The sequence below is a fragment of the Neolamprologus brichardi genome, chromosome 6 (assembly GCF_056152115.1).
Source record: "Neolamprologus brichardi isolate AB-2024 chromosome 6, ASM5615211v1, whole genome shotgun sequence".
Lineage (NCBI taxonomy): Eukaryota > Metazoa > Chordata > Actinopteri > Cichliformes > Cichlidae > Neolamprologus > Neolamprologus brichardi.
Genome location: NC_142109.1, coordinates 20,796,861 through 20,818,878, shown reverse-complemented (window position 1 = coordinate 20,818,878; position 22,018 = coordinate 20,796,861). Strand labels below are relative to the sequence as shown.

General features: G+C 40.9%; 2 protein-coding genes across 3 annotated transcripts; one reads left to right on the top strand and one right to left on the bottom strand.

Moving 5' to 3' along the window:
* The first annotated feature begins 1,307 nt into the window (after positions 1-1,307).
* On the top strand, positions 1,308-19,392 carry LOC102792947 (myosin phosphatase Rho-interacting protein-like). Of its 2 annotated transcripts, XM_087841816.1 has the most exons (18): positions 1,308-1,460; positions 3,704-3,864; positions 8,368-8,534; positions 8,661-9,793; positions 10,145-10,284; positions 11,290-11,455; positions 11,542-11,622; positions 12,417-12,449; positions 12,683-12,751; positions 12,922-13,011; positions 13,311-13,405; positions 14,494-15,133; positions 15,281-15,515; positions 16,378-16,489; positions 16,616-16,775; positions 16,962-17,075; positions 18,870-18,956; positions 19,064-19,392. In XM_087841816.1, exons 1-18 carry the CDS (start codon positions 1,308-1,310, stop codon positions 19,208-19,210), a joined length of 3,783 nt encoding a protein of 1,260 aa, XP_087697942.1. In that variant the 3' UTR covers positions 19,211-19,392. The 2 variants fall into 2 exon arrangements, with proteins under 2 accessions (XP_087697942.1, XP_087697941.1); XM_087841815.1 differs by lacking the exons at positions 1,308-1,460; positions 3,704-3,864; positions 8,368-8,534; ... (2 more) ...; positions 11,290-11,455; positions 11,542-11,622 and adding an exon at positions 12,028-12,106 and having other exon boundaries at positions 12,401-12,449.
* Positions 19,391-21,080, bottom strand: smdt1b (single-pass membrane protein with aspartate-rich tail 1b). The gene is made up of 3 exons (XM_006787373.3): positions 20,886-21,080; positions 19,820-19,979; positions 19,391-19,639 (listed from the first exon to the last, which is right to left on the bottom strand). The coding sequence occupies exons 1-2, from the start codon at positions 21,045-21,047 to the stop codon at positions 19,842-19,844; spliced, it is 300 nt and encodes a 99-aa protein (XP_006787436.1). The 5' UTR covers positions 21,048-21,080; the 3' UTR covers positions 19,391-19,639; positions 19,820-19,841.
* Between the last annotated feature and the right edge of the window lie 938 nt (positions 21,081-22,018).

Here is a 22,018-nt window from a genome sequence, read left to right as displayed (position 1 = left end):
AAACTGTCTTATATACTTGATAATCTAAATGTGAGTGGACTGCATGTAAAAAAATACAAATCTGGAAACATTTTTACTCGATTGGCAGGCTTTAGGCAGAAAAATGAGAGGCCCTACAGTGTAAAACAGTGTGTTTGTTTTACTTTATAAAGACAGGAAATTGCAATCAACCAGCAGACCAACCCTTATGCGGAACTGCTGGTGTTCCCACTTGGTTAGATATTTCCCAGTGTTACCAGTCTTTTTGCCAAGCTAAGCTATTAAGCTGCTTGATGTAGTTTCAGAGGTTTCAGCACCTGGCTTAAAGAACAAATATCCCAAAAAACGAATATTTGAAAGTTTTTGATGTTTAGTGTTTGTGGTGAATACAAATGAATAAGACAAAGGTTGAGGACATACATCCACAATTTAATTTTTCCCTAATCTTACAAACAACATCAGTTTCTGTATTTACTTTCTTGCACCCAGTGAAAATTATTATTTAAGATACAGTATGATTTGGTCATGTGTATCATGTTATGCTGGTTGTACTCTCTGTCCAGTTATCTCTTTCCTTTGAGGCTTCAGGGTGAGGGCAACCATCTGTGCAGCAGCACATCATCAGCCATAAGACATCTGTTAAGAGGAGTTAGTGCTCAGTTTCATTTTCTAAAGGTGATGATACCTGATAGGACACAATTGCCATATTGGGGCCCTGTGAGAACCAATGAAAGTTTGCTTCCTGACAAAAGACCACAGTCTTTAACTCCTGCATGGTAGCACGAGATCATTTCCATTCTGATGTCAAGTTTTGCTGGAGGATTCTTTTGTGGATATAACCTCTGTAAACCATTGGATTACGTCACCAAGGTAAACAATTTTCTTATTTTCCATTAGAGATTTACAAGCCATTAATATATACTAGGGGGTTTCTTTTACACGCAGGTGAGCAGGTGTAAAGGTATCCAAGCAGTAGTGGTGTGTATTTCACTTTAGTTCAGCATTACATACATACCACTGTAAGTGCTATGACTCAATGAGATCAATTTATAGCAACAGAGCAGATGTTTTTTAAGAATCATGCTTCAGCTTATAAGCAATTCAGATATAAAAAGCTAGAGAATTAACCTTTAATCTCCTAAAGTCTGCTTAATTAATATAATAAGTATTCAATTGTTTTGATTGTGTTTATGCTAATGAACTCCCACCAAGAGCCTCCTGGGAAATAACAGCACTCCAGGTCCAATGAAACCAGTCAATCAAATGGAGTTAGAGCAGTAATGTGTCTGGAAATGTGCACCCTAAGCTTCGGAGGACAGGACAGGACCATGTCGCCCCCTGCTGAAGACTTTTACTGTTGCCAGTTCCAGCCCAACACCTTTGACCCCTCCCGCTGTAGCTCCTGCCTGCGGCCAGATCACATGCACGTCAGCGGCGCTCCTGCAGCAGATGCTGCACAACAGGATACTCTGCAGGAGCTGGTATGTAGCTACATCAGCTACTGTGCTTTCTGTGTAGCCACCTGGGTATGTACAAAGTCTTTAAATTAAAGATAAAGCATCGTTCAGTTGATCATATAACTGATCACAATGCCACTTACAGGTTTTTAAACCTAGAAGAGGGATTTGAGCATTTCCCAGGTCTTTTTGACCAGATCCCAAAAAAACAAATGTGGAGCAAGGGTCATGTTTGTGTTGCTAAAGGTACTAAAGAATGGAAACTAAAGGTTTTTATGGTCTCACAGAATACCCTTTATTACAGTGACCTAAAACTTGTAAGTCTTACTTTAGCTACTATCTGTCTGGTAATCCTCTGCTTCATTAAGGATGCATACATATATTGCCAGAGGTTTCTTTTTGTCAAAAGGGAGTTTTTCTTTTCCACTGTTGCCAAGTACTTGCTCAAAGGGGGTCGTTTGGTTGTTGGGGTTTTCTCTGTGTTTTTCTAGAGTCTTTAATTTCATTTGATTTCATTTGATTTGGCACAATATAAATAAAATTGAATAAAATTTAAATTGCTTTGACTTGAACAGATGGTCAGGATCTCTGTGCTAAGCAGAGTCAAAGGTTGGAGGCAGATCGTTTGTTATGGTGAAGCAGCCAAAGAAAGAATTTTGATAAAGCTTTGAACAATTTATTCACAAATTTGAAAATGATGACGCTATGAATTCTTATATCCAAAAGGTAAAAGGTCAAGTTTGGATTAACACGGATGTAAAGAAGAACTTTCTGATTAGCACAGATATACCGCCTTACCCTCATGGTCTCTGACTGGAAGCCCTCATTGAGGTGATGAAAATTGTAGATCCATTCTTTTGTGATTTATTCAGTCCAACAGCTCAAAAACAATTCACAAGTGCAACATTATTTTGGTTTGTTTCCTAGGTAACCAGCCCATATTTATAATTCATACGATGGGTGCAAAACAGGGTCAACATTGCACAGTTCTATATATTTGTGTACCAAAGGTTCAGGTTGGCAGCAAAACTACCCAGATGCTCAGATTCTTTGCTTATACGACAGTTTTATAAACATTTAAAATAAAATAAAATGACAATTTACAAGAATGATGTCAGCCTGTAATACAATTACAAAGTGATAAAATTGTGGAGGTGGGAGAAGGATGGTGGCATTTGATTCTGTATCATTAATTAATGAAAGCTCATTACCATCCTTAGGGAATAGGTTGTAATCTGATACGCCCATATTACACATGCAGGCACATATCCTCGTGCAACACCGGCCCACTTAACGTATTATTCAGAGCAATGTCATTGTGAAACTTACGTTAGACAACATCATGACTCTAATGTAGATTTTATTTTCAAGTGAAAACAGAGAAAAACAGATGCATTTTATTTAGTCCTGCATCCAAGAAGCATCAGGAGCTAAAATGAGAAAAAAAGTTTTGTGTTAATGAGAAGCTGACCTGAAGGAGAGATCAAGATAATGATAAGAAAGACAGTAAGTGGGCAGTTCTGGTGATGTAAAAGCACTGGAGCAATGAAATAATGATGAGCATGACCAGAGACTAGCTTGAGTTACGTCCTGTGCAGGCTAGATGTGTTGGCTTAGCTGGAACGACTGGAGAAGCAAAGACAGAAGTGGCTACACAGCTTTGACGGCAGATTTGCCCGAAGGTCAGTGATCAGTGACAGTAAGTGGAATTTGTGTTAATGCTCAGACTCATTAAGTTAGTTTGTTTTTTACTTTTGTATAAAAATTCAGTTTGTTTTGCTGTGACTTGTTTGATTTTTAAAGTGAGTAGACACATGCCATCACATAGTTGCTGTATGAAGCTTTTAGTGGGTCATAATTAGATATAAGCATTGGCTGGTTTATTGTAAATCCAAATAACTGAGAAACCTGCACTTTTAGGAGGTTAAATATTTTTTAAGAATTGCAGAATAAGTCAAATTAGACAAGGCTGCAGTCACTATGCCAAACTGACAATTTTGGTTCCCATAAATTTGTTGAATTCTGTCATTTTTTGGTTTTAAATTGGTTGAATTATCCCAGTTAGGACTGCTAAACATGTTATTACTGAACTGTTTTAAAAAAAAAAAAAAACCCAGACATTGTTTCGGCACTTTTACTTTGAGTTTAAATCGTTTTCAAAAATAGAGACAAAACATTCTGATTGACAGCATTTTTCTTTGTTTAAATATCTAACTGTCACTATTAATCCAAATGCTTAAGATATGTTTCTGCTCCCCACAAACCAGGATACAGATGATGATGATGACGACACATGTGCCCTGTCTGAGGTGACCACAAGTGCCAGTAGTGATGATGTCAGAGGCGGTTGGACCTACGAGTGGAGTCTAGAGCACAGTCGGAGTCCTGAGTGGGAACTTAATATCTGTGATACTGACATACAATCCAGGTGAGTGTATCCAGTGTCCCGTTTTTAAGAAACCACTTTTTACCAAGAACCTGCCTGTACTATATACACTGACCAGCCAGCTCAATAACATCTATTAGCTCAATCATGGAGTTGTGATCATAAATATACGTACACTCATCATGGGTGTGAATGTCATGGTAATTCTGGGGTTTTAATAAGTAAGTAAGTAAGTAAGTAAACTTTATTTATATAGCACCTTTCACAGACATATGTCACAAAGTGCTTTACAAGGTAAAAACATAATACAGTCATAAAATACACCATGAAAACCCTGGTCTAATTAAAAGCTTTTTGAAATAAAAATGTCTTTAGCTGCTTTTTGAAGGTCTCCACTGAGTCCAAACCCCGTAGAAATAGGGGAAGTGCATTCCACAATCTGGGTGCAACAGCTTGGAAAGATCGGTCCCCTCGGGTTTTAAAACGAGTGTGGGGGACCACTAAAAGATTTTGGTTTGCTGACCTCAGGTTACGAGTGGAGGTGTGTGTATGAATCAGATCAGCAATGTAGGGGGGTGCCTGTCTCTGTAATGCTCTAAAAGTTAAAACTAGAATTTTAAAATGGAACCTGAATCTGATTGGTAGCCAGTGCAGCGACTTTAACACAGGGGTCATATGAGCACCCTTGTTCGAGCGGGTCAGTAGCCTCGCTGCAGAGTTTTGAACAACCTGTAGGCGGGCTAGCCCTTTCATGTTTAGACAAGTAAACAGGCTGTTACAGTAGTCAAGTCCTGTAGAGATAAAAGCATGTATTATCATCTCGAGTTCACTTGTTGACACAATGGATCTAAGTTTAGAAATGTTCCTCAGGTGAAAAAAGCAGGTTCTTACTGTCTGATTTAGATGTCCCTCCAAAGAAAAAGCTTCATCAAAAATGACACCCAAGTTTCTAAGGTTATGTTTCTGGGAGGAACCTAGGTCACCCAGTCGCCGTTTAATATCAGGTATTGCACTGCCTGGTGCAATAATCAAAGTTTCTGTTTTGTCTGGGTTTAGCTGTAAGCAGTTATTGTTCAACCATTGTTTAATGTTGGTTAAACAGTCAATCAGATTGGAGAGCTTATGAGCTTCAGCAGGCTTAAACAAATAATATAGCTGAATATCGTCAGCAAAAAGATGGTAAGATACTTCAGGAAACTGCTGTATTATCTGACTTAAAGGAAGAATGTATATTAAAAACAGAATAGGTCCCAGCACAGAGCCCTGAGGAACTCCACACAACAACTCCTTCCAACATGATCTGGTTTGCAGACACACTAAAACTCCTTTCAGATATATAAGATGAAAACTAGTCTAAAACAGAGCCAGACATCCCAACCAGGTCTCTCAGTCTGTTTATCAGGATGGTATGGTTGACTGTATCAAAGGCTGAGGTAAGGTCTAACAAGACTAGGACTGTGTATTCTCCGGAGTCTGCTGACATCATAATATCATTAGTTACTTTCAGTAGTGCTGTCTCAGTGGAATGCAATTTACGGAACCCAGATTGAAAACGGTCATGGATGTTATATTTCTCCAAGTATGCCGTAAGGTGTACTGTAATTATGTGAACTGTAATGTCCACTGTATAGATTTTTAAAAACAAGAGCTGGGTGCACAAGTTTTAATGTATTTTGGATTTTCTTAAATCCACACAGGGTCAAAAGTATACCCTCATTAATATTTGGTTAAATGTCCCTTAAAAAGTTGCACCTCAACTAGGGTTGCACCGATACCGGTATCAGGTATCGGCCTCGATACCACATTTTCTAAAGTACTCGTACTCGTTAAAAGTCCCCCGATACCAAGGACCGATACCACGGTCTGAGACCTGTCTATGTTTGAGCGACATGTAAGGGGTTAATCACAGGCGCAGAGTGCCCGCCCCCAGGCCCCGAGTGCATCTCAGAGCTGGGAGAAGGCGAGGCGAGACAAGTCAGCCGTGTGGAACTATTTCAAAGTGAACGAAGACGCGAAAACAAAGGCGGACTGCAAATTGTGCTCAGCGAAATTGTCCAGAGGAGGCTCAAAAGGTAGCGCATTTAACACAAGTAATTTAATCAAGCACCTAAAATCCCAACACGACAACGAGTACAAAGAGTTTACCCACGCTTATTTACACATGTTTATTAGCACAGAGGAGCATAGCTGATGCTATAGCAGTGGGACGGAAAATAGTTGGGCATTTTAAACATTCCGCCTTAGCCTACTCCCGCCTCGAGGACATTCAGGGACAGCTCAACCAGCCAATAAAGAGACTGCAGCAGGATGTACAGACGCGCTGGAACAGCACGTATTACATGCTCCAGTCACTCATTGAGCAAAAGCGAGTGCTGGGCGTGTATGTGTCCGAGCACAAACTCCCTGACTATCTCACCGCTCACCAATGGGCTCTTATGGAGACAACTGTTGCCATCCTCGCCCCCTTTGAGGAACTAACTAAAAAAGTGAGCAGCTATGACGCACTAGCCTCTGATGTCATCCCAGCTGTGACTGTGCTAGTGAAAAAAAAACCTGCCACTCACTTTTTCTCTCCATTAAGTGAGTCATCTTAGACTTGATGTTAATACCTACCTCAATTGCACTGACTGCCACAGTTCTATGTCGGTGGATGTTGTTAGTTTATTCAAATATTGTGCACTATACAATAAACTGAAAAAAAATACTTGAGTTGCACTGTCACTGTTTAAATTTTTTTTTCATAATTATTTATTCTGTAATATGTTGCATACAACATGCTTTTTATTTTAAATAAATGTTCTTAATTCCAAACTAGTCCCTTGTTGTTGTTTTTTTTGTTAAATTATAGGACTAAAGCTGTTATCTGTAAATTTAAATCGTGTTTTTATTAAGTACTCGGTATCGGTATCGGCGAGTACTGAAATGCAAGTACTCGTACTCGTTTCCAAAAAAGTGGTATCGGTGCATCCCTAACCTCAACCAAACTGTTTGGTCGTTTCTGGCATAATTCTGGATACATATTTGATCACTTTTTATGGTAGTATTGGTAGAGTTCATTTACATTTTGGGTTTTCCTTACACAACTGTGGCTTCAGTCCTCAATTTTAAATAGGGTTGATGTCGGGGCTTTGAGACAACCATTCAAAACGCTTAATGTTAAGCGTGCTTTATCCATTCCTAACCCGTTTTGATGTGTGTTTGGGATCATTGTCATGTTGGAACATCCAATTGCATCCCAGGATCAAGCCTCAAGACGTCGATGTGAGATGAAGTTGATGAATTTGGAGGAAGAATTTGGTCCTCCTTTTTTTTAATTCACCATTTTTGTACAACGTACCAGTACCACTGGCAGCAAACCACAAACCTCACTTGATCCCTAGCTTCCAGAGTCTAAAGTGCTGATAGTTAAAAAAAACAAAACAAACAAACACGCAATTTATAGTTCTTGATATTTTAAATGTTCTTGCTTTGGTGAGCTCTAAACTTTTGAGGAAAAGGTTTAGACGAAGTGGGGCTTTCAGGAGGAAGAGGACCTGATTGACTGCTGATGGCGCTGGATGTTTTAGTGCCACAATAATGATAACTGATCTGCTTATTGATAGTGCAGACACAGTGAGCTTCTCTATCTGGAAATTCAGCATAGAAATGGGTGCATAATTATCAACATAAAATGTAATAATTACATCATTGTTTTATACACTTCATCTGTGTGGACATAAATCTGCTCTCATCATATTTCCATAATAACTACCGTAGCACTCAGAGCTTCTGTTCAAATCACTGAATATGCACTGTTCTCTCACAGTGTAGTGATCTCAGAGAGTCTCTGACTATAACTCAGGCTCTGTATTCGGTACACTGAGTCTTTTCCTCTTATCACAGCTGCAGCAGCACCGGTGAGTCTCTACACACTCCTCTAGCATTTTATATTTATTTGAAAAGTCTGTTGAAACTTGAAGATGGTCTTAAGAATACATCTGCTTTTATAAATGGCATACTAAGAAGGAGTAATGATATATAAATGATGAATTAAGTACATGATAACACCTAACTAATACATTAATAATGCCAATAATTAAGTTGATTAAGCTAATAATTAAATTAATCTGTAACTTAATTGACCTATGAAAAAAATCAATGCTGTTTATAGAAATATATATTTTATATATAACCTACAGACGGTTCTAATCCATAAAAGGAATACGTGATCAGTCTTAATCCTTCAGCTCTGCAAGCCCGACCCCCAAAATTCTTGTACGTAAAATTAAATACCATGTGAGCGGGGGCTGTTTTGATGGTTTCATCTGCTGTTCTGAGTTCCTCTGAAAGTTCCTGTATGGAAAAAGAAGATTAACATTATTTTCCTTCTTTGTTTAATGCCAAGAGTTTAATGAAAGACAAAGCTGATGGAAATCTTAGACTGACAGCACAGCAGAAGTGTAAAGATGTTCTTGAAGCACTTCTTCACTAACTTGAGCAAACACTTTAGATGCATTCAAATAACAATTTATCGCCCATCGACTGATTGTCTGCTACCTCTCCCAGCTCTCCAAATCAGTTGGATTCTTCAGAGAGGGGTCGATCCCCCAGGTTGGAGCTGTACTGTGTGGCTCAAAGAGAAATGACACGGCTGGACTCCTCTCCCCCACAAGGCACTGAAAGCTCCTGGATGGATGAGAGGAGAGGGAGAAACAGGTCCCGCCAGGCATCAGGTCAGTCACAGACATGCATCCCAGTTAGAACTAAACTCCATCATGAGCATTTTACAGAAAGATAATCCTCTCTGATAAGCTATTTACATTATTAAGGCAATGATCACAGATTTGTTTGATTTTCAGAGTCCTGGGGAGATAGGGGACAAGAGAGTGGTTACTTCTCTCCCGACAGAAGAGGTGATGGTGAGCAGCAGATTGAGGAGGCCAAAAAACGTCAGCTTCGTTACTACGAGCGGGGGCATCCCCTTCCAAGCAACTATGTTCCCGAGCCCAAGGCCTGTGTCCCTTACAGGAACGTCAACCTGGGAGTGCCTTCCCAGCGAAGAAATCATGAGACATATATGCAGGAAACTTGGAGAAGTGAATCCCCGCAGAGATACACATACCACTCAAACTTTAGACGAGGAGATTCACCGGCAAATTCTCCGACACGTCACAGCTCTATGAGTCCAGAACGCTACAAGCTCACCGAATCGCCTGTGGGAGCTCAGAGAGGGAGCTCCCTCTGTAGGAGTCAGACTCGGTCTCATACTTCATCTCACAGCTCTCCACAGCTTCCATCATATGGTCCTTCTTGCCATACGTCAGGCTGGTCCAGTCCATTCTGCCGGAAGTTGTCCAATGCCTCTCGCACCGTGTCTCCCTCCAGGGCCACACCATCTCGCAGGCGTGCAGGCTCTTTGCTCTCACAGAATGGTGAATATGATGCTAAAAAGGGATATAGTCGAGAGTCAGGGAGTCCATCACAAGCTTCGAACAGGCACAGTTTAGACTCTGAGAAGCTGTACAGAAATCTCGAGTCTATCTCCCGTCGTGGCTCGTCAGCTCTTCAGCAAAATTCATATGAGCTATCCCAACCATCCCCACGAATCAGAACAGCTGTCAACAGCTCGACCAACACTCGAACTCGGAACAGTCGTGACGTTTCACCATCCAGGAATGGCTACGGCACCAGCCACTCCCCACAAAGAGAACCCTGCTCCAGAGACAGCAGGCTGAGTCCACAAAACTCATGGCAGGGGTCCGCACACTCTTTACTCAGCATCCCGGCCTCACCTGGATCCTCGTCATCGAGGCGGGGCACAGTCTCGCAAGTCTTTGGTGGATCACTGTCACAAGCTACGATTACAGGAACAGATGAAGCCGATGAAGGAAAAAACAAAGTCATAGGTGACCGAAGCAGGAGCGCCATTAGACGAGGCATGGACACCCTGCTGGTCTCTGAACCCAAAAAGGTTGCATTAGAGGCTGAGGAGGTAAATAAATAAATAAGTTGTGTGAGCAGGAATTTGGCTGATTGTCAACCTTGAGTTGTTAGCCAATAAACATACTGTGAATAATGCTCCTTTCTGGCACTTAGAATGACTAAACTTAAGAAAAAAGACTTAATCTTTAATTCACAACTAGCAACTGACACAATAAACTCATTAGGAAGTGTTTAAAGTGGTAAAGTAAATATTCCATTATGCCATATAAATGAATTGAATGCAGATTTAAGGCACTCCTGCAATTGCTTCAGTTTTTAGAATTATCTATTTGTTTAACAAACACCATATAAAAATCAGTCTTGCCACATGCTAACGTGCTAAATCTTTTCTAAATCTAAGGTGGGGATGACCATAGATGATTACATAATGCTGGCTGATATTCCCAAGATCCAAGTGGAGTCAGAAGAAGAGTTTCCAGGGCTAAGGTTGAGGAACCAGAGTCCCAGTCCATGCAGGGACCAGAGACTCAGGACATACAGGTTGGTGATGTGGCATTGTCTCACTGCTGGTTTTGAGCACTTGCATCTGGGCCTTACCTAAATGCCAACCAAAATGTGGTTGGACACAGAAATATTTAGCTCATCCAAGACTGACAGAGGTTCTGAGATGCACACAGTAGCCAAAATAGGCTTTAGCAGTTATAGTTGAAGTTTTCTTACCACATTTTAAACCTTATAAATCTTCAGTTGTAATGTTGCAGGAACCAAAATCAACATTAACAGCACTTCATATTGCCTTTCGCTACTTAACTGCTACCAAAAGGAACTAGTGGATAAAAGTCTTTTGTAGTCAGTGACTGCCTGAATTATCTCCTCTGAGATGCTCTGGTAGGTCTTCAGGGCAGCCACCTGCTGGCTGTTATTTGCTTTCTCTGCCTTCAGTTTTGGCTTCAGTTAAAAAAATAAATAAAAATTAAAAGGCATGCTTTATTAGGTTGAGATCAGCTGACTCACTTGGCCATTGAATCTTTGCCTTGAGAAACTGAGATGTTTGTGCAGTATGTTTTGGATCATTATCCATTTGCACTGTGAAGAGTTGTCCAATCAATTTTTCGGCATTTGGCGGAACCTGACCGCAGAGTATAGCCCTGTAAATGCTCAATTCATCCTGCTACTTCTATGAGCAGTCACATCACCAGTAAACACTAGTGACCTCATTCCATTGCACTCTCTGATAATTGTATAAAATGGCTGTAATCCATAAACAGTTAGTGCAATACTTTGGTTCAGTTGCTTCACTTAGTGTTTAAAGTCTGGACTTGTGCACTACAATCTGCTGTGATCTGTGCGTCACTCCTTTACTAGCTGGAAAATTAGTGGGCAGAAAACTCTTTGAAGATATGTATTTATCTGATGTGGTAACTGATAGCATTAATTTATGGCCTGAGAAAATAAACATGCTCTTGAACCTTTTGCAGAGGTCTGCAAAAGTTCACTTTCAAAACATATTTCCTCTTTTCATTTCCTCTACACATTAACTTTAAGGTATCAAGATGAAATAGACAGATCGAGCCAGTTCTACAGTTCAAGGCTGGAGTCAGATGAGAGGGGGAGAGGCAGAGAGAGAGGGAGAGACAGACGGGAGAAATGTCGAGACTCTGAGAACGGACGATCGTCTCGGAGACGATCGGCAGCATCTCTTCATACACAGGTAAGATGCAGTCACTGCAGGCATGTTTATCACAAACAGCTGTGTTAAAAAAGGCAAGAACGTCCTGTCTGTTTAATCCATCAAAGACCTCAGATAGCCAGAGTGGAAAACACAGATCCTCCAAGGTGAATGAGCGACCGGCTCCTCCTGAACGCCTGCAGACACAGGTGAGCACTGTCTCATGACTTCCTGCGTCTGTATATATCACACGAGCATTTGGAGGAAAATAGGTCACTCATGTATTTCAGCCCCTCGCAGAGACACACACTCGCAGGCAGAAGTCATTACCTAGCACTCTGTGTTTTAGGGCAGCATGTTCATTCGATTTATCATCTTTATTAATAGGTTCCAGGACGGTTTCAGTTAACTGTTGCCTGTATTTGCAGTGTTGTGCTGTCATGACTAAAACAGCTGAGTCACTGTACACTGATGGATGACCACGAAATGAAACATTCAACAATGTTTCTGTTTCGCTGTTGAAAACTTTTTTTAGTAGTTCACACAGCATTTCCATATGTAGGCATCTCTGTATAGGTGAAACTTTTATGACATCCTCTTTACATATCACATCGGGCACTTCTTCCAACCTAATTCCTCTATTTCTCCTCCTCTTCATATTACGATAACAACGGATCACATTCGTCATACATGGTGAGTATTTTTCAGTTCGTACTATCGTTCTAATAATTTACCGTTGGTTCCCCTTTCCCTTCCTTTCTCCCTCTGACAGTTTGATGGTTCACAGAAACTACACATCTTCCTCTGTTCAGTTGTATTTTTCTCTATCTGCACCTCGCCACATGCGTCGATCTGTATTATTTATCTCAAGAGTGCAGTCGTCTGTTTCCGACAGTTTCCGCTTCCTCTAGTTTCACAATGAAGTGTGAGAGATAAACCACAAAAAGAGCTCTTTCATTCTGTTTGCTCGTATCGCTTTAATTGCAGATGTTGTTTCTCAAAGGGGTGGATGTCCAGACTGGATGAACATGGCAAGGTAAAGGTATTCTTTTGAAAATCTTATTATATTTAACTAAGATGCTAATTCTAGCTGTAACCACATCCTCATAAAACCTGCCAGACAGGCTCAAAACACCACCAACGTGACTCATCATCGTGAAACATCTTGAAAAGACTCTACATACTGTAGAAATGAATGCCAACAAATGGGTTTGATGGTCATGGCACCAGTTACTTCATCGTTGTCCATATTTACTGTGCTTTCCGCAGTGGAGGAAACACTGGTTTGTTCTCGGTGACACCTCGCTGAGATACTACAGAGACTCAGAGGCTAAGGAGGTATGACATTAAAGCAGTTTCTGGTGTGCTGTTTTTGCACAATCAGGAAGACTTTATGAAGTTTGTTTTTTGATACCAGTAGGTCAGTTTCCTGAAAAATGAATTGTTTGGGGGAGAACTGTGACCTTATTTGACTCAGCTAAAGTTATGCTGCTCTTGTCGTGCTGCAGTCAGATGACCTGGATGGAGAGATCGACCTGACGTCCTGCGTGAATGTGTCAGATTGTGATGTGGACAAGAACTACGGACTCCAAATACAAGTATTTATTCACAGCACTTTTGTTTTTTCTATATAAATAAAATTGAATTCAATTTGAATTATTAATGGTGTTGCTCAGTAGACGAAAACTCTGTCAAATAATCACACCTCCACCCACCCAACTCCCAGTTTCACAGCCAGACAAATAGATGTTTGGCTGCTTCCTGTTTAACGCACGCGTGTGTGTGTGTGTGTGTGTGTGTGTGTGTGTGTGTGTGTGTGTGTGTGTGTGTGTGTGTGTGTGTGTGTGTGTGTGTGTGTGTGTGCGTGCGTGTGGTTGTGTCTTTTGATCTGCCCCAGACAAAAGGAGCAGTGTTCACTCTCTCTGCTGTGACATCCAGAATTCGGAAAAATTGGTTGAAGTTACTGAAGCAGGCGATCCAGAACAACACACAGTGAGTCTGGCACTATGGTGGGAGACAGTGAGACAGGAAGTGTTCAGATCCTTTACTTGGGACTTAACGAACACATGAAAGTGTAAACATATTGTAATAATATTCAGAAAATAAATAATATCTGCAAAATGTGCCCAAATTCTTAGTGCACATAGAATATGTGATCAGTGTGTTTTGCTTTTACATATTACATTGTTTTATTACTATTATTAATGCATTAGGCTTAATGCAGCAGACTGTGACTGTTGTAGCTGCTGGAACTGGAGTTCATTTCAAGAATCATATACACTATTTATTACATACATACACTATTTAGTCATTTCATTTAACTTAGAACATGATGCGTGTAAAACAGTCTGGCTGGATTGTTTGTTGTACGTCATTTCCCTGATTTGTCTCTCTTCACTGAAACTGTCAAATAAGGGCGATTCTGGGTCGAGGTGGATGCAAGCCGATCAGGCAGGTTACAGTCTGGACAGGTAGTTTGTCGCAGGGCTAACACGGAGAGGCAGACAACTATTCATGCTCACACTCACACGTACAGCCAATTTAGAATCACCCGTTAACTTAATCTCTCTGGATTGTGGGAGGAAGCTGGATTACCCACACGTGCACAAGAAGAAGATGAAAATTCCTTACAAAAGGCCCAGCCAGCCAAAAGAAACCCTTCTTGCTGTGAGGCATCATTGCAAAAGTTCTTTCTACTTTCTTATTTTTATAGTTTTATATTATTATTTTTTTCATAGAATTAACTAGCCCTGCACCTGCGCCTTCATAGACTTTGTGCATTTCATTACCAAAGCAGTATAAAAAGCTGGAATCAAGTTAAAGTAAATGATCTTAAATTAAATTAAAATTACTGGTATCTCTTGATCTTAATTAATGGGACACAGAACAGAAACACCCTACATGGTGAATACTTGATGTTTATCATAGTGCTAAAATCCTCAGTCTCCAAAAACAAGATCTGAACATTTCTGTGGAGCACGGCTATGATTGGGTGGTCTGCCTGCAGCAGACCTTGTCTCTCTTATCTTTCTTTGAATGTGTAACTCTACTCTCCTGTATTTCCCTCATTCGGACCTCAGCCAATCAGACATCGGCAGCGAGAAAGAGAACCCCCTCTCCCGGAGACCGTCACCATGCCAACCCCCTGCTCAGTTCACCTGCAAGGATTCGGGCTATGAACCTGCCACTTGCACCTCCACCACTACAGCTGCAAACTCCTACCAGACCGAAATCCACCACCAAGCAGCAGACAGAGATCTGGGTGCAGACTTATCGCCAGCCAGTCAGAGAGAGGAAGGGGAGGGCTGGGACCGCGAGCAGGCAAAACGACTGGAGGAGAGGAACAAGTGGTTTGAGGAGGAGCTCCCCGTCAATGAGATGGGCAGCAGGTGGGAGTCCATGGAGCTGAAAAAGGGGAGTGTACCTGTGCCTGTTATTGAAACTATGGACTCTGAAGTTAACAGGAAGTGGGCAGAATTTGAGACAATGTCATTTCAGGACATGAGCTCACAGTCTCTCATAGGCACCCAGGCTTATCAGTCAAGCACCGCACAGGCATCTGCATCTCTACTTACTCCCCAGAGAGATCACTCACCACCTCAAGAGGTCAACCAGTCTGTCACCGGGTCACAAACCGATACATCAAACATGAAGGAGGCTCCTCCATCCATAAATGGCGCCCAGATCACAATGAATACAGCTGAAGCACTGCAAAAAGAGGTAGGAGACAACTTTCAATTAAAAAAAAGCGATGCACAGAGTCAGGGCAAGAAAATTATACTATTATCCAACAGGGATTGTTTTTCAGTCTTTTTTTCCCCTCCTTCCTCTCTACCCCTACACATTTTCTATAAAACAATCTTCCAGGCTGTTTTTCTTCGAAAGCAGGTAGAGAGCATTAAGAGGGAGCGTGCGGCCATGGGTATAGAGGTGGAGAGTCCCTGTGGCACTGGGGCACCTTGTAGGGCCAGACTGGAGGCCATGGAAGTAGCACACAGGAAAGCACTGCAGGAGCTGCAAGAGAAGCATGCCAAGGAGATAAAAAAGCTAGAAGAGGAAAAAGACAGGATGCTACAGGAGGAGAGCCAAGCAGCTGCTAAAGGTGAGTCACAGAGTATCAACAGCAACAGCAGCTTCAGCTAAACATGAGGATTTGCTTTTTGCTCTCTGCAGGGTGCAGTTTTTATTTTAACTAAAATAAATACTTATGAATCTTAGCCCTTGGTCCCTTACATGCATGTTACACAGTCATATCATTTATCAAGATTTAATTCCTTCAGTCCTAAACCTCACAATAGTAGAGTAGATACTAGACTCCAATTTACTTTGAAAGTTAATCTTTTGAAAATAAAGATCTTGCTTTAGGTATGAGGAACCATTAATTAATGACCGTAAGGCAGTATCCACTGTCTTAGCCAGTTAATCCAGTGAGGGTGTTTTCTACGAATTCCCTCTTACGGCTCAGACTAAATCCTGGAAAAGATTAAAGTTGTGCACAAATCATTTCAGCCATTATTAGACCTACCGAGGATGACAGTGCGAAACGGCCGCACTGAAATGACTCTTCTTTATTTGTCATCTAAGTGAAGAAATTCATTCATTCATTCTTTCATCTAAACTTAAACTTTTTAGGGACCTGCACTAAAACGTATTTCATGCCAAAAAAGGCATTTATTGATTTGCAATTCAGTAAAATTAACATTTCTTGACTGATACATGACAGTCAAGAAATCATCAGCTCACACATATGAGAAACCTATTAATACCAAGTGTGTACACAAAAAAGGAACTGGTCTTGGAGTCATAGTGCAACAAAACAGTGGTGCAAAAGTAGAATATATGGTATTTACTGTATACAGTACTACCTACTGATACTGCTGTCACCTGCAAGCCTACTTTTGGTGTTCTTGTTTTAAGGTTGTTTACCAAATGCATTAACTAGCTAACTAACTGTTCATCAAAAGCTATGGAGGCACTGAGAGCAGCTCACAGAGAGGAGCTGGAGAGACAAGTGGAGAAGGCCAGGAAGTCGTTCGCAGGAGCGGCACATGTGGATTCATCATGCCGAGGGCAGGCGTAAGTGTACCATAGCCCTCCTCGCTGCAGGCTGTAGATGTTCTACACTTGACCACGCGCCTGTTGTGATGCATTATAATTAAGACCTCACAAAAACCTCACAACTCGTGTGTTTGTGCATGCCAGGCTCCAGGCGGATGTCTTGCACTCTGAGTTAGATGTGCTGTCAGAGCGTTACTCTCAGAAGTGCCTGGAGCTGGACCGCGCTGAACACAGCAGTAAGAGCCGAGAGACAGAGCTCGGACGCAAGGAGAAGGAGCTGGAGCAGCTCAGAAGAGAGAACCAGGTTTCTGCACAGCCTTTGTTTGCAAATGAATTTGAATACAGAACAACATGTTGTGTTAGAAAGTGAAACAATGACCTTCACATCCTCTTTATTTTATTCTTATACATTTACATATTGAAAAAACATAATAAAGAAGCACATACATTGTAATACTTCTTATTTCTGAGCTACACATTTCTATTACAGGATCTCAAGGCCAAACTGGCAGAAGAGATCAGCCGTATGCGGTATTTCATCACAGGTCAGAGGTCGGATGTGGTATCCCTTTGCAACACTGAGTGCGCTGCATCAGAATTCGAGGTATTGATTAGAGTTTCTTATATGAAAAGAGATAAGCTGAAAAATATATTTGCCCCCGCTCAAACTAACTTTATTTATAGTTGTGTGGAAATATTAAAGGACAAATGTTGACGTTACTGTCATCACTGGGAACCTCACAACAGCATCTAATCTATGTCTGTGGGATTTTGAACCCACTCCATAAAATCAAAAGGATCAAAGTGTTTTCTTTTGCCTTGTATCCTGATTTAATGACCCCCTGTGGCGGCTGTCACCTGTTTCTTGGCCTCATTTTTGTTGAGCATTCAGCTGCAGTACATATCGCCACCTACAGGCTGAAATAAAGTACATCATCATCCTGCGCATCTCTGGTGAATCAATTGACTCGTGAATCTAAGCACATCTAGGATGTATTTGAATCATTTCTTTTCCTCAGGTTCCTGCCTGTCAAATGTTTTCCATTTTTATTACACTGTAAAGTGATAATCATAATTCTGATGGAGATTCTTTATTATTTTCTACAAAATAACTGAACTGTTGATACATGGCAGGACGGATCCATGTTTGTTGTTCACACCAAATTCTGACCCTCCCAACCAAATGTTGCAGAAACTCATCAGACCAGGCAACGTTTTTCAAATCTTCTTTTGTCTAGTTTTAGTGAGCCCAGGCTACAATTCACACAGTGTGGTCATCTGCTGCTGTAGCCCTTCTGCTTCAAGTTTCAATATATTGTGCTTTCAGACATACATTGGTTGTAATGAGTGGTTATTTCAGGTGACTTTGATTCCTATGATAGTAAAGCAATCTAGCATCAACAAGGCATTTTTCCCAGAGAAATGGCACTCACTCACTGTCTGTAAATCCTAGAGAGGGCCGCGCGGGAAACTTCCAGTAGATCAACACTTATTTAAAGATACTCAGAAAATGCCAACAACTATACAGTGTTAAAAATCAGTTATCTTCTCCATTCTGATTCTCAGTTTGAAATTCAGCAGATCATCTTGACCATGCCTACATACCTTAATGCATTGAGTTGCTGGCATTTGATTGACACGTCAGATATTTGTGCTAACAAGCAGTTGAACAGGTGTGCTTAGTAAAGTGACTGGTGAGCGCAGTGAAATTTAAAGAACTGTGTAAACTCTGTTTTAAAAAATGACAATAGTCAAATGAATTAGATGAATATAGTAAGATAAGCTACTTTCAGCTGCTTCCTTATTTACAATGAGTCACCATAGCAGGCAGCTCTGCATTTTTGATCTGGTGTTTTTTTGCTCTTTGCCCCTCTGCTCCTCTTCCCTTTTCTGGGAGGCAGTGGGGAGGTAGAGCGTACAGCCCGATCCGGCGGGGAGGTGTGGGAAGCCAGATCGGGTGCCCCCCTTCCGGCTCTCCTCTCTGCTCTCTCCTATCTTGTCCCTCTTGTCTTACTTCTCTCTATCACCTTTTCTATCCCTTTGAAAAAGTGAGGCTCCATAAATGTTAAAGAGGTAAGTATTATGTTTTAGTTGCATTGAATAGATAGAAGAAAATAAACTGTAGAAAACTAAACAGAAGAAAGAAGAGAAATTACAATTTAACATAAACATAAACCAGTGGCCTCCTTGGATGAGGGTGTCTAGTGATAATGGCCAAAACACCCGATGAATCCAAGGTCCACTACTGACAATGTGTCCCAAACTGGTAACGTTTCTGGGCTGCCTTTTCTCGTAACAGCCATCCCTCAAGATTTTCTCAATTTAAAGCAATGCATTATCAGGGATTGTAACATCTAGTCCTTTTACTGAATAAGAGGTTGTGTTTAATGTCTTACAGACTCTACTCAGAACAAAAGAAAATGAAGTTCAGTATCTTAAAAAAGAAATCAGTTGTCTACAGAATGAAGTGCAATCTCTTACAAAGGTATGTTTTACAGTCTAATCTCTTTTATCACACAGAAATAATACATATTAAAAATTTAGAACAATTAAATGGCCTAACTATGCTTACCATGTCTGTACTTATTCCAGGAGAAAGAAGCCGCTTATGAGCGTTTTAAGGAGGCATATGTAGAGCTAAGTGACACAAGGGGGCGTGGCCAGCTGGAGATGGGCTCACTCAATGAACACCTGAGACTGGCCAACGCTGCACTTCAGGAAGGAGCAAGACAGACCTGACCTACGTGACCTACGAGGACACGCCTTTAAAAATGTACTTTGACAAAGAAAACCAGCCAATATTTAAAACAAAACAAAATAAAATAAAATAAAAAAGCAATATATGTTATCATGACCTGATAAGCCTAAAATGAGCCAGAATTAAAAATTATGGGTGTTAAGATTAAATAACAACAAGTGTTTTTCACATAAGAGACTCTTTATTTATTAGTCACACACAAACATGCAAACAGGAGCGAGGCCAAAACTAGTAGTTGTGATAGCCTCGCATGATATGACATTTCTCACAAATTCTTGAAGGCAAAACAAGTTAAATATTAGAGAATAGGGAAAGGAAGAGGGTGGAGACAGAGGGATTTATTTGGAAGACAAAGTGCCCCATCTTCCTTGTGCCGACTGGTATGCTTTCAGTCAATATTGCAAAGCACCCTGTGGATGTAAATGAAAAAAAAACAGAACACAGTTGTCATCACTGGAAAAATGTCACAGATTACTTCCTTTGACATGCAGCTGACACACCCTTTACACAGTAGAAGACCGTGACTAAAGGTCCCAGTCTTAATGTTTAAAGATTGCATAAGGTGTGGCTAATAAGCACTTGAACTTTACCATTTACTTTTCCAGAGTTAGGTCAATCGTCGTCATCGTCGTCTTCAGGGACAAAGATGTCGTGCTCCTCCAGGAGGGCGGCAAAGTTCTTGCTGATCAGATTTCCCACATAAAGAAAAGGCACCACCACTAATGTCATGCGGATGAGACCAAATGGTGTCTGCAAAAATCAAACAATGAGAAACGTTATGGTTAAACCAAGAGGATGCAAGAACTATTCAGATCACTAAACATAACTAGGTTTTCTGCAGGTGTTGTGGCACAGCTGGATTCAGGGGAGATTGGTTGTAACAGAGCTGACGTTTTACGAATTTCCAGGTAAAAAAAAACTGAGGCCAAACTGGCAGGAGTGTTTCAGAATATCTGAAACACAAAATGCTTTCACTAAAAGCACAACTGATGTCACCAGGTCATTACATCCTTACACTGAAGCTCTATTCTGAGTCATGTTGACTTGGCTCCGTAAAGCATGGTCGATGGGTATCTCCATGTGAATACATGTATTTGAGTTAACAGCCCTCAGCCAGTCGTGAAGCAGATTCCAGCAGAGAATCATATACAAATGTCGAAGGCCCAAAAAGAGTGGACGAAGTGTGTGTGGTTACAGAGCAGATCATTTTGACCTCACGCCAGTTTCCGTCCATCGATCATTAAATATCAATTTCTCTTATTAACGTGTATTTGTGTTTTTATTGCGACATGAAAACAGCCTTGTTCCGCGACCAACTGGACATGTCCTGCCCGAACATCGACGAGTTTAGGCTTCAAGTCTATAAATTACTCGCCAACATTAACGGCTGTCCAGCGGACGTATTTTTTAACGACACAACACTACATTTCCCCAAATAAAACGAGTCTTTGAATAATAAATGACCTTTAAATTTACTAGTGACTTATTTCCTTTAACAGCCTCTCCCTTTAACAAAACAAATGTTCATTGGCTGATTTAACAAGTCCGGTGCGTATCCTGTCTTTCTAGTCGTCAAAGCTTCCGTCAAACCACCGCTGTCCCGCCCACTCGTAACTCCGCTCGGCTACCTCTGTAAACTGGACGTTGGAAACTCACTTTTTCCGGCTTCGGTAGAATTGCTCCAGACGGCGTGGACACTGCGGTCCTGCTTTGAGTCGTCCTAGGTATATTTGAGGTCTTCAAGCCGGTGTTATGGGTCATTATCCCCATATTTCTGGAGGAAAGTCGCAGCGGGAGCCGCAACATACTCGCCGCCATTTTTCCTGTATTTGTGACGGTAATGGGACGTTTCTAAGGGTTGGACCACATATGGGTGGGACTGGGATGCCTTGTATGGGCGTAGCTTGCGGTTTGACAGGTAAATGATGAGTAATTCCATCTTAATGTATTGTTATTATAGTTGAATGGTCTGCTACCGATAGATACATGTGGCCCTAAAATACACATAGCTGAAGTTAAGTCACTAAGGGCCTTTTAAACTTTATTTAAAATTTACGGAACTATTTACTATGTTCATATTTAACACAGTAAACCTTTATACAAGCAACCAATCACAGTTATCAGCTTATTATAATATCAGGATTGAAACTGAAGAGAAATAACGTAAAATACTAGCCGATGGTTATAATTCTTTGCATTTTAAACTGGGGTAAAATCAGGACTTGCAGCCAGTTTATGTGTTTATGTTTATCACCTCTGTTTGGACAGAAACAACTTTTTAGACTCAATGAGACAAATGAGCATAAAAAGTATGAGAAAAAACAAATTAAATGATCTCCTTGTTTATCTTAAGGTCTCAAGAATGTTTTTCTTTTATATTTACATACGTCATTCGTGACAGTTTGGTTAGAAACATGCACATTTGTGTAACCCTCTGGAGGTCACTGCTCCTCATGTTCCTCCTCAAACAAAGAAGAAAGTACTAGTCATTGCTGACGATGTCTGCTGTCCTAACTCTCCTTGTGTACCTGCCTGCCCCTTGAAATCTCTAAGTCATAACATTACGGAGAGCTGAAGTGAAATTTGCAGATTTTGATGTGCCATCCTCTTGGAGGAGCTGTTCTACCTGTACAATCAGAATGAGCACCAAAGCAGGTGAAATGGAGAGTGATCTTTGACCACCAAAGTCTAATCCCCTCCTCACTGTATCAAAGGGGGAAAAATCCTAAATGCTTTCAAGCCATGTCATTTTTATGAGACTGAGGCAGACAGGTGGAGAAACTAAAAAA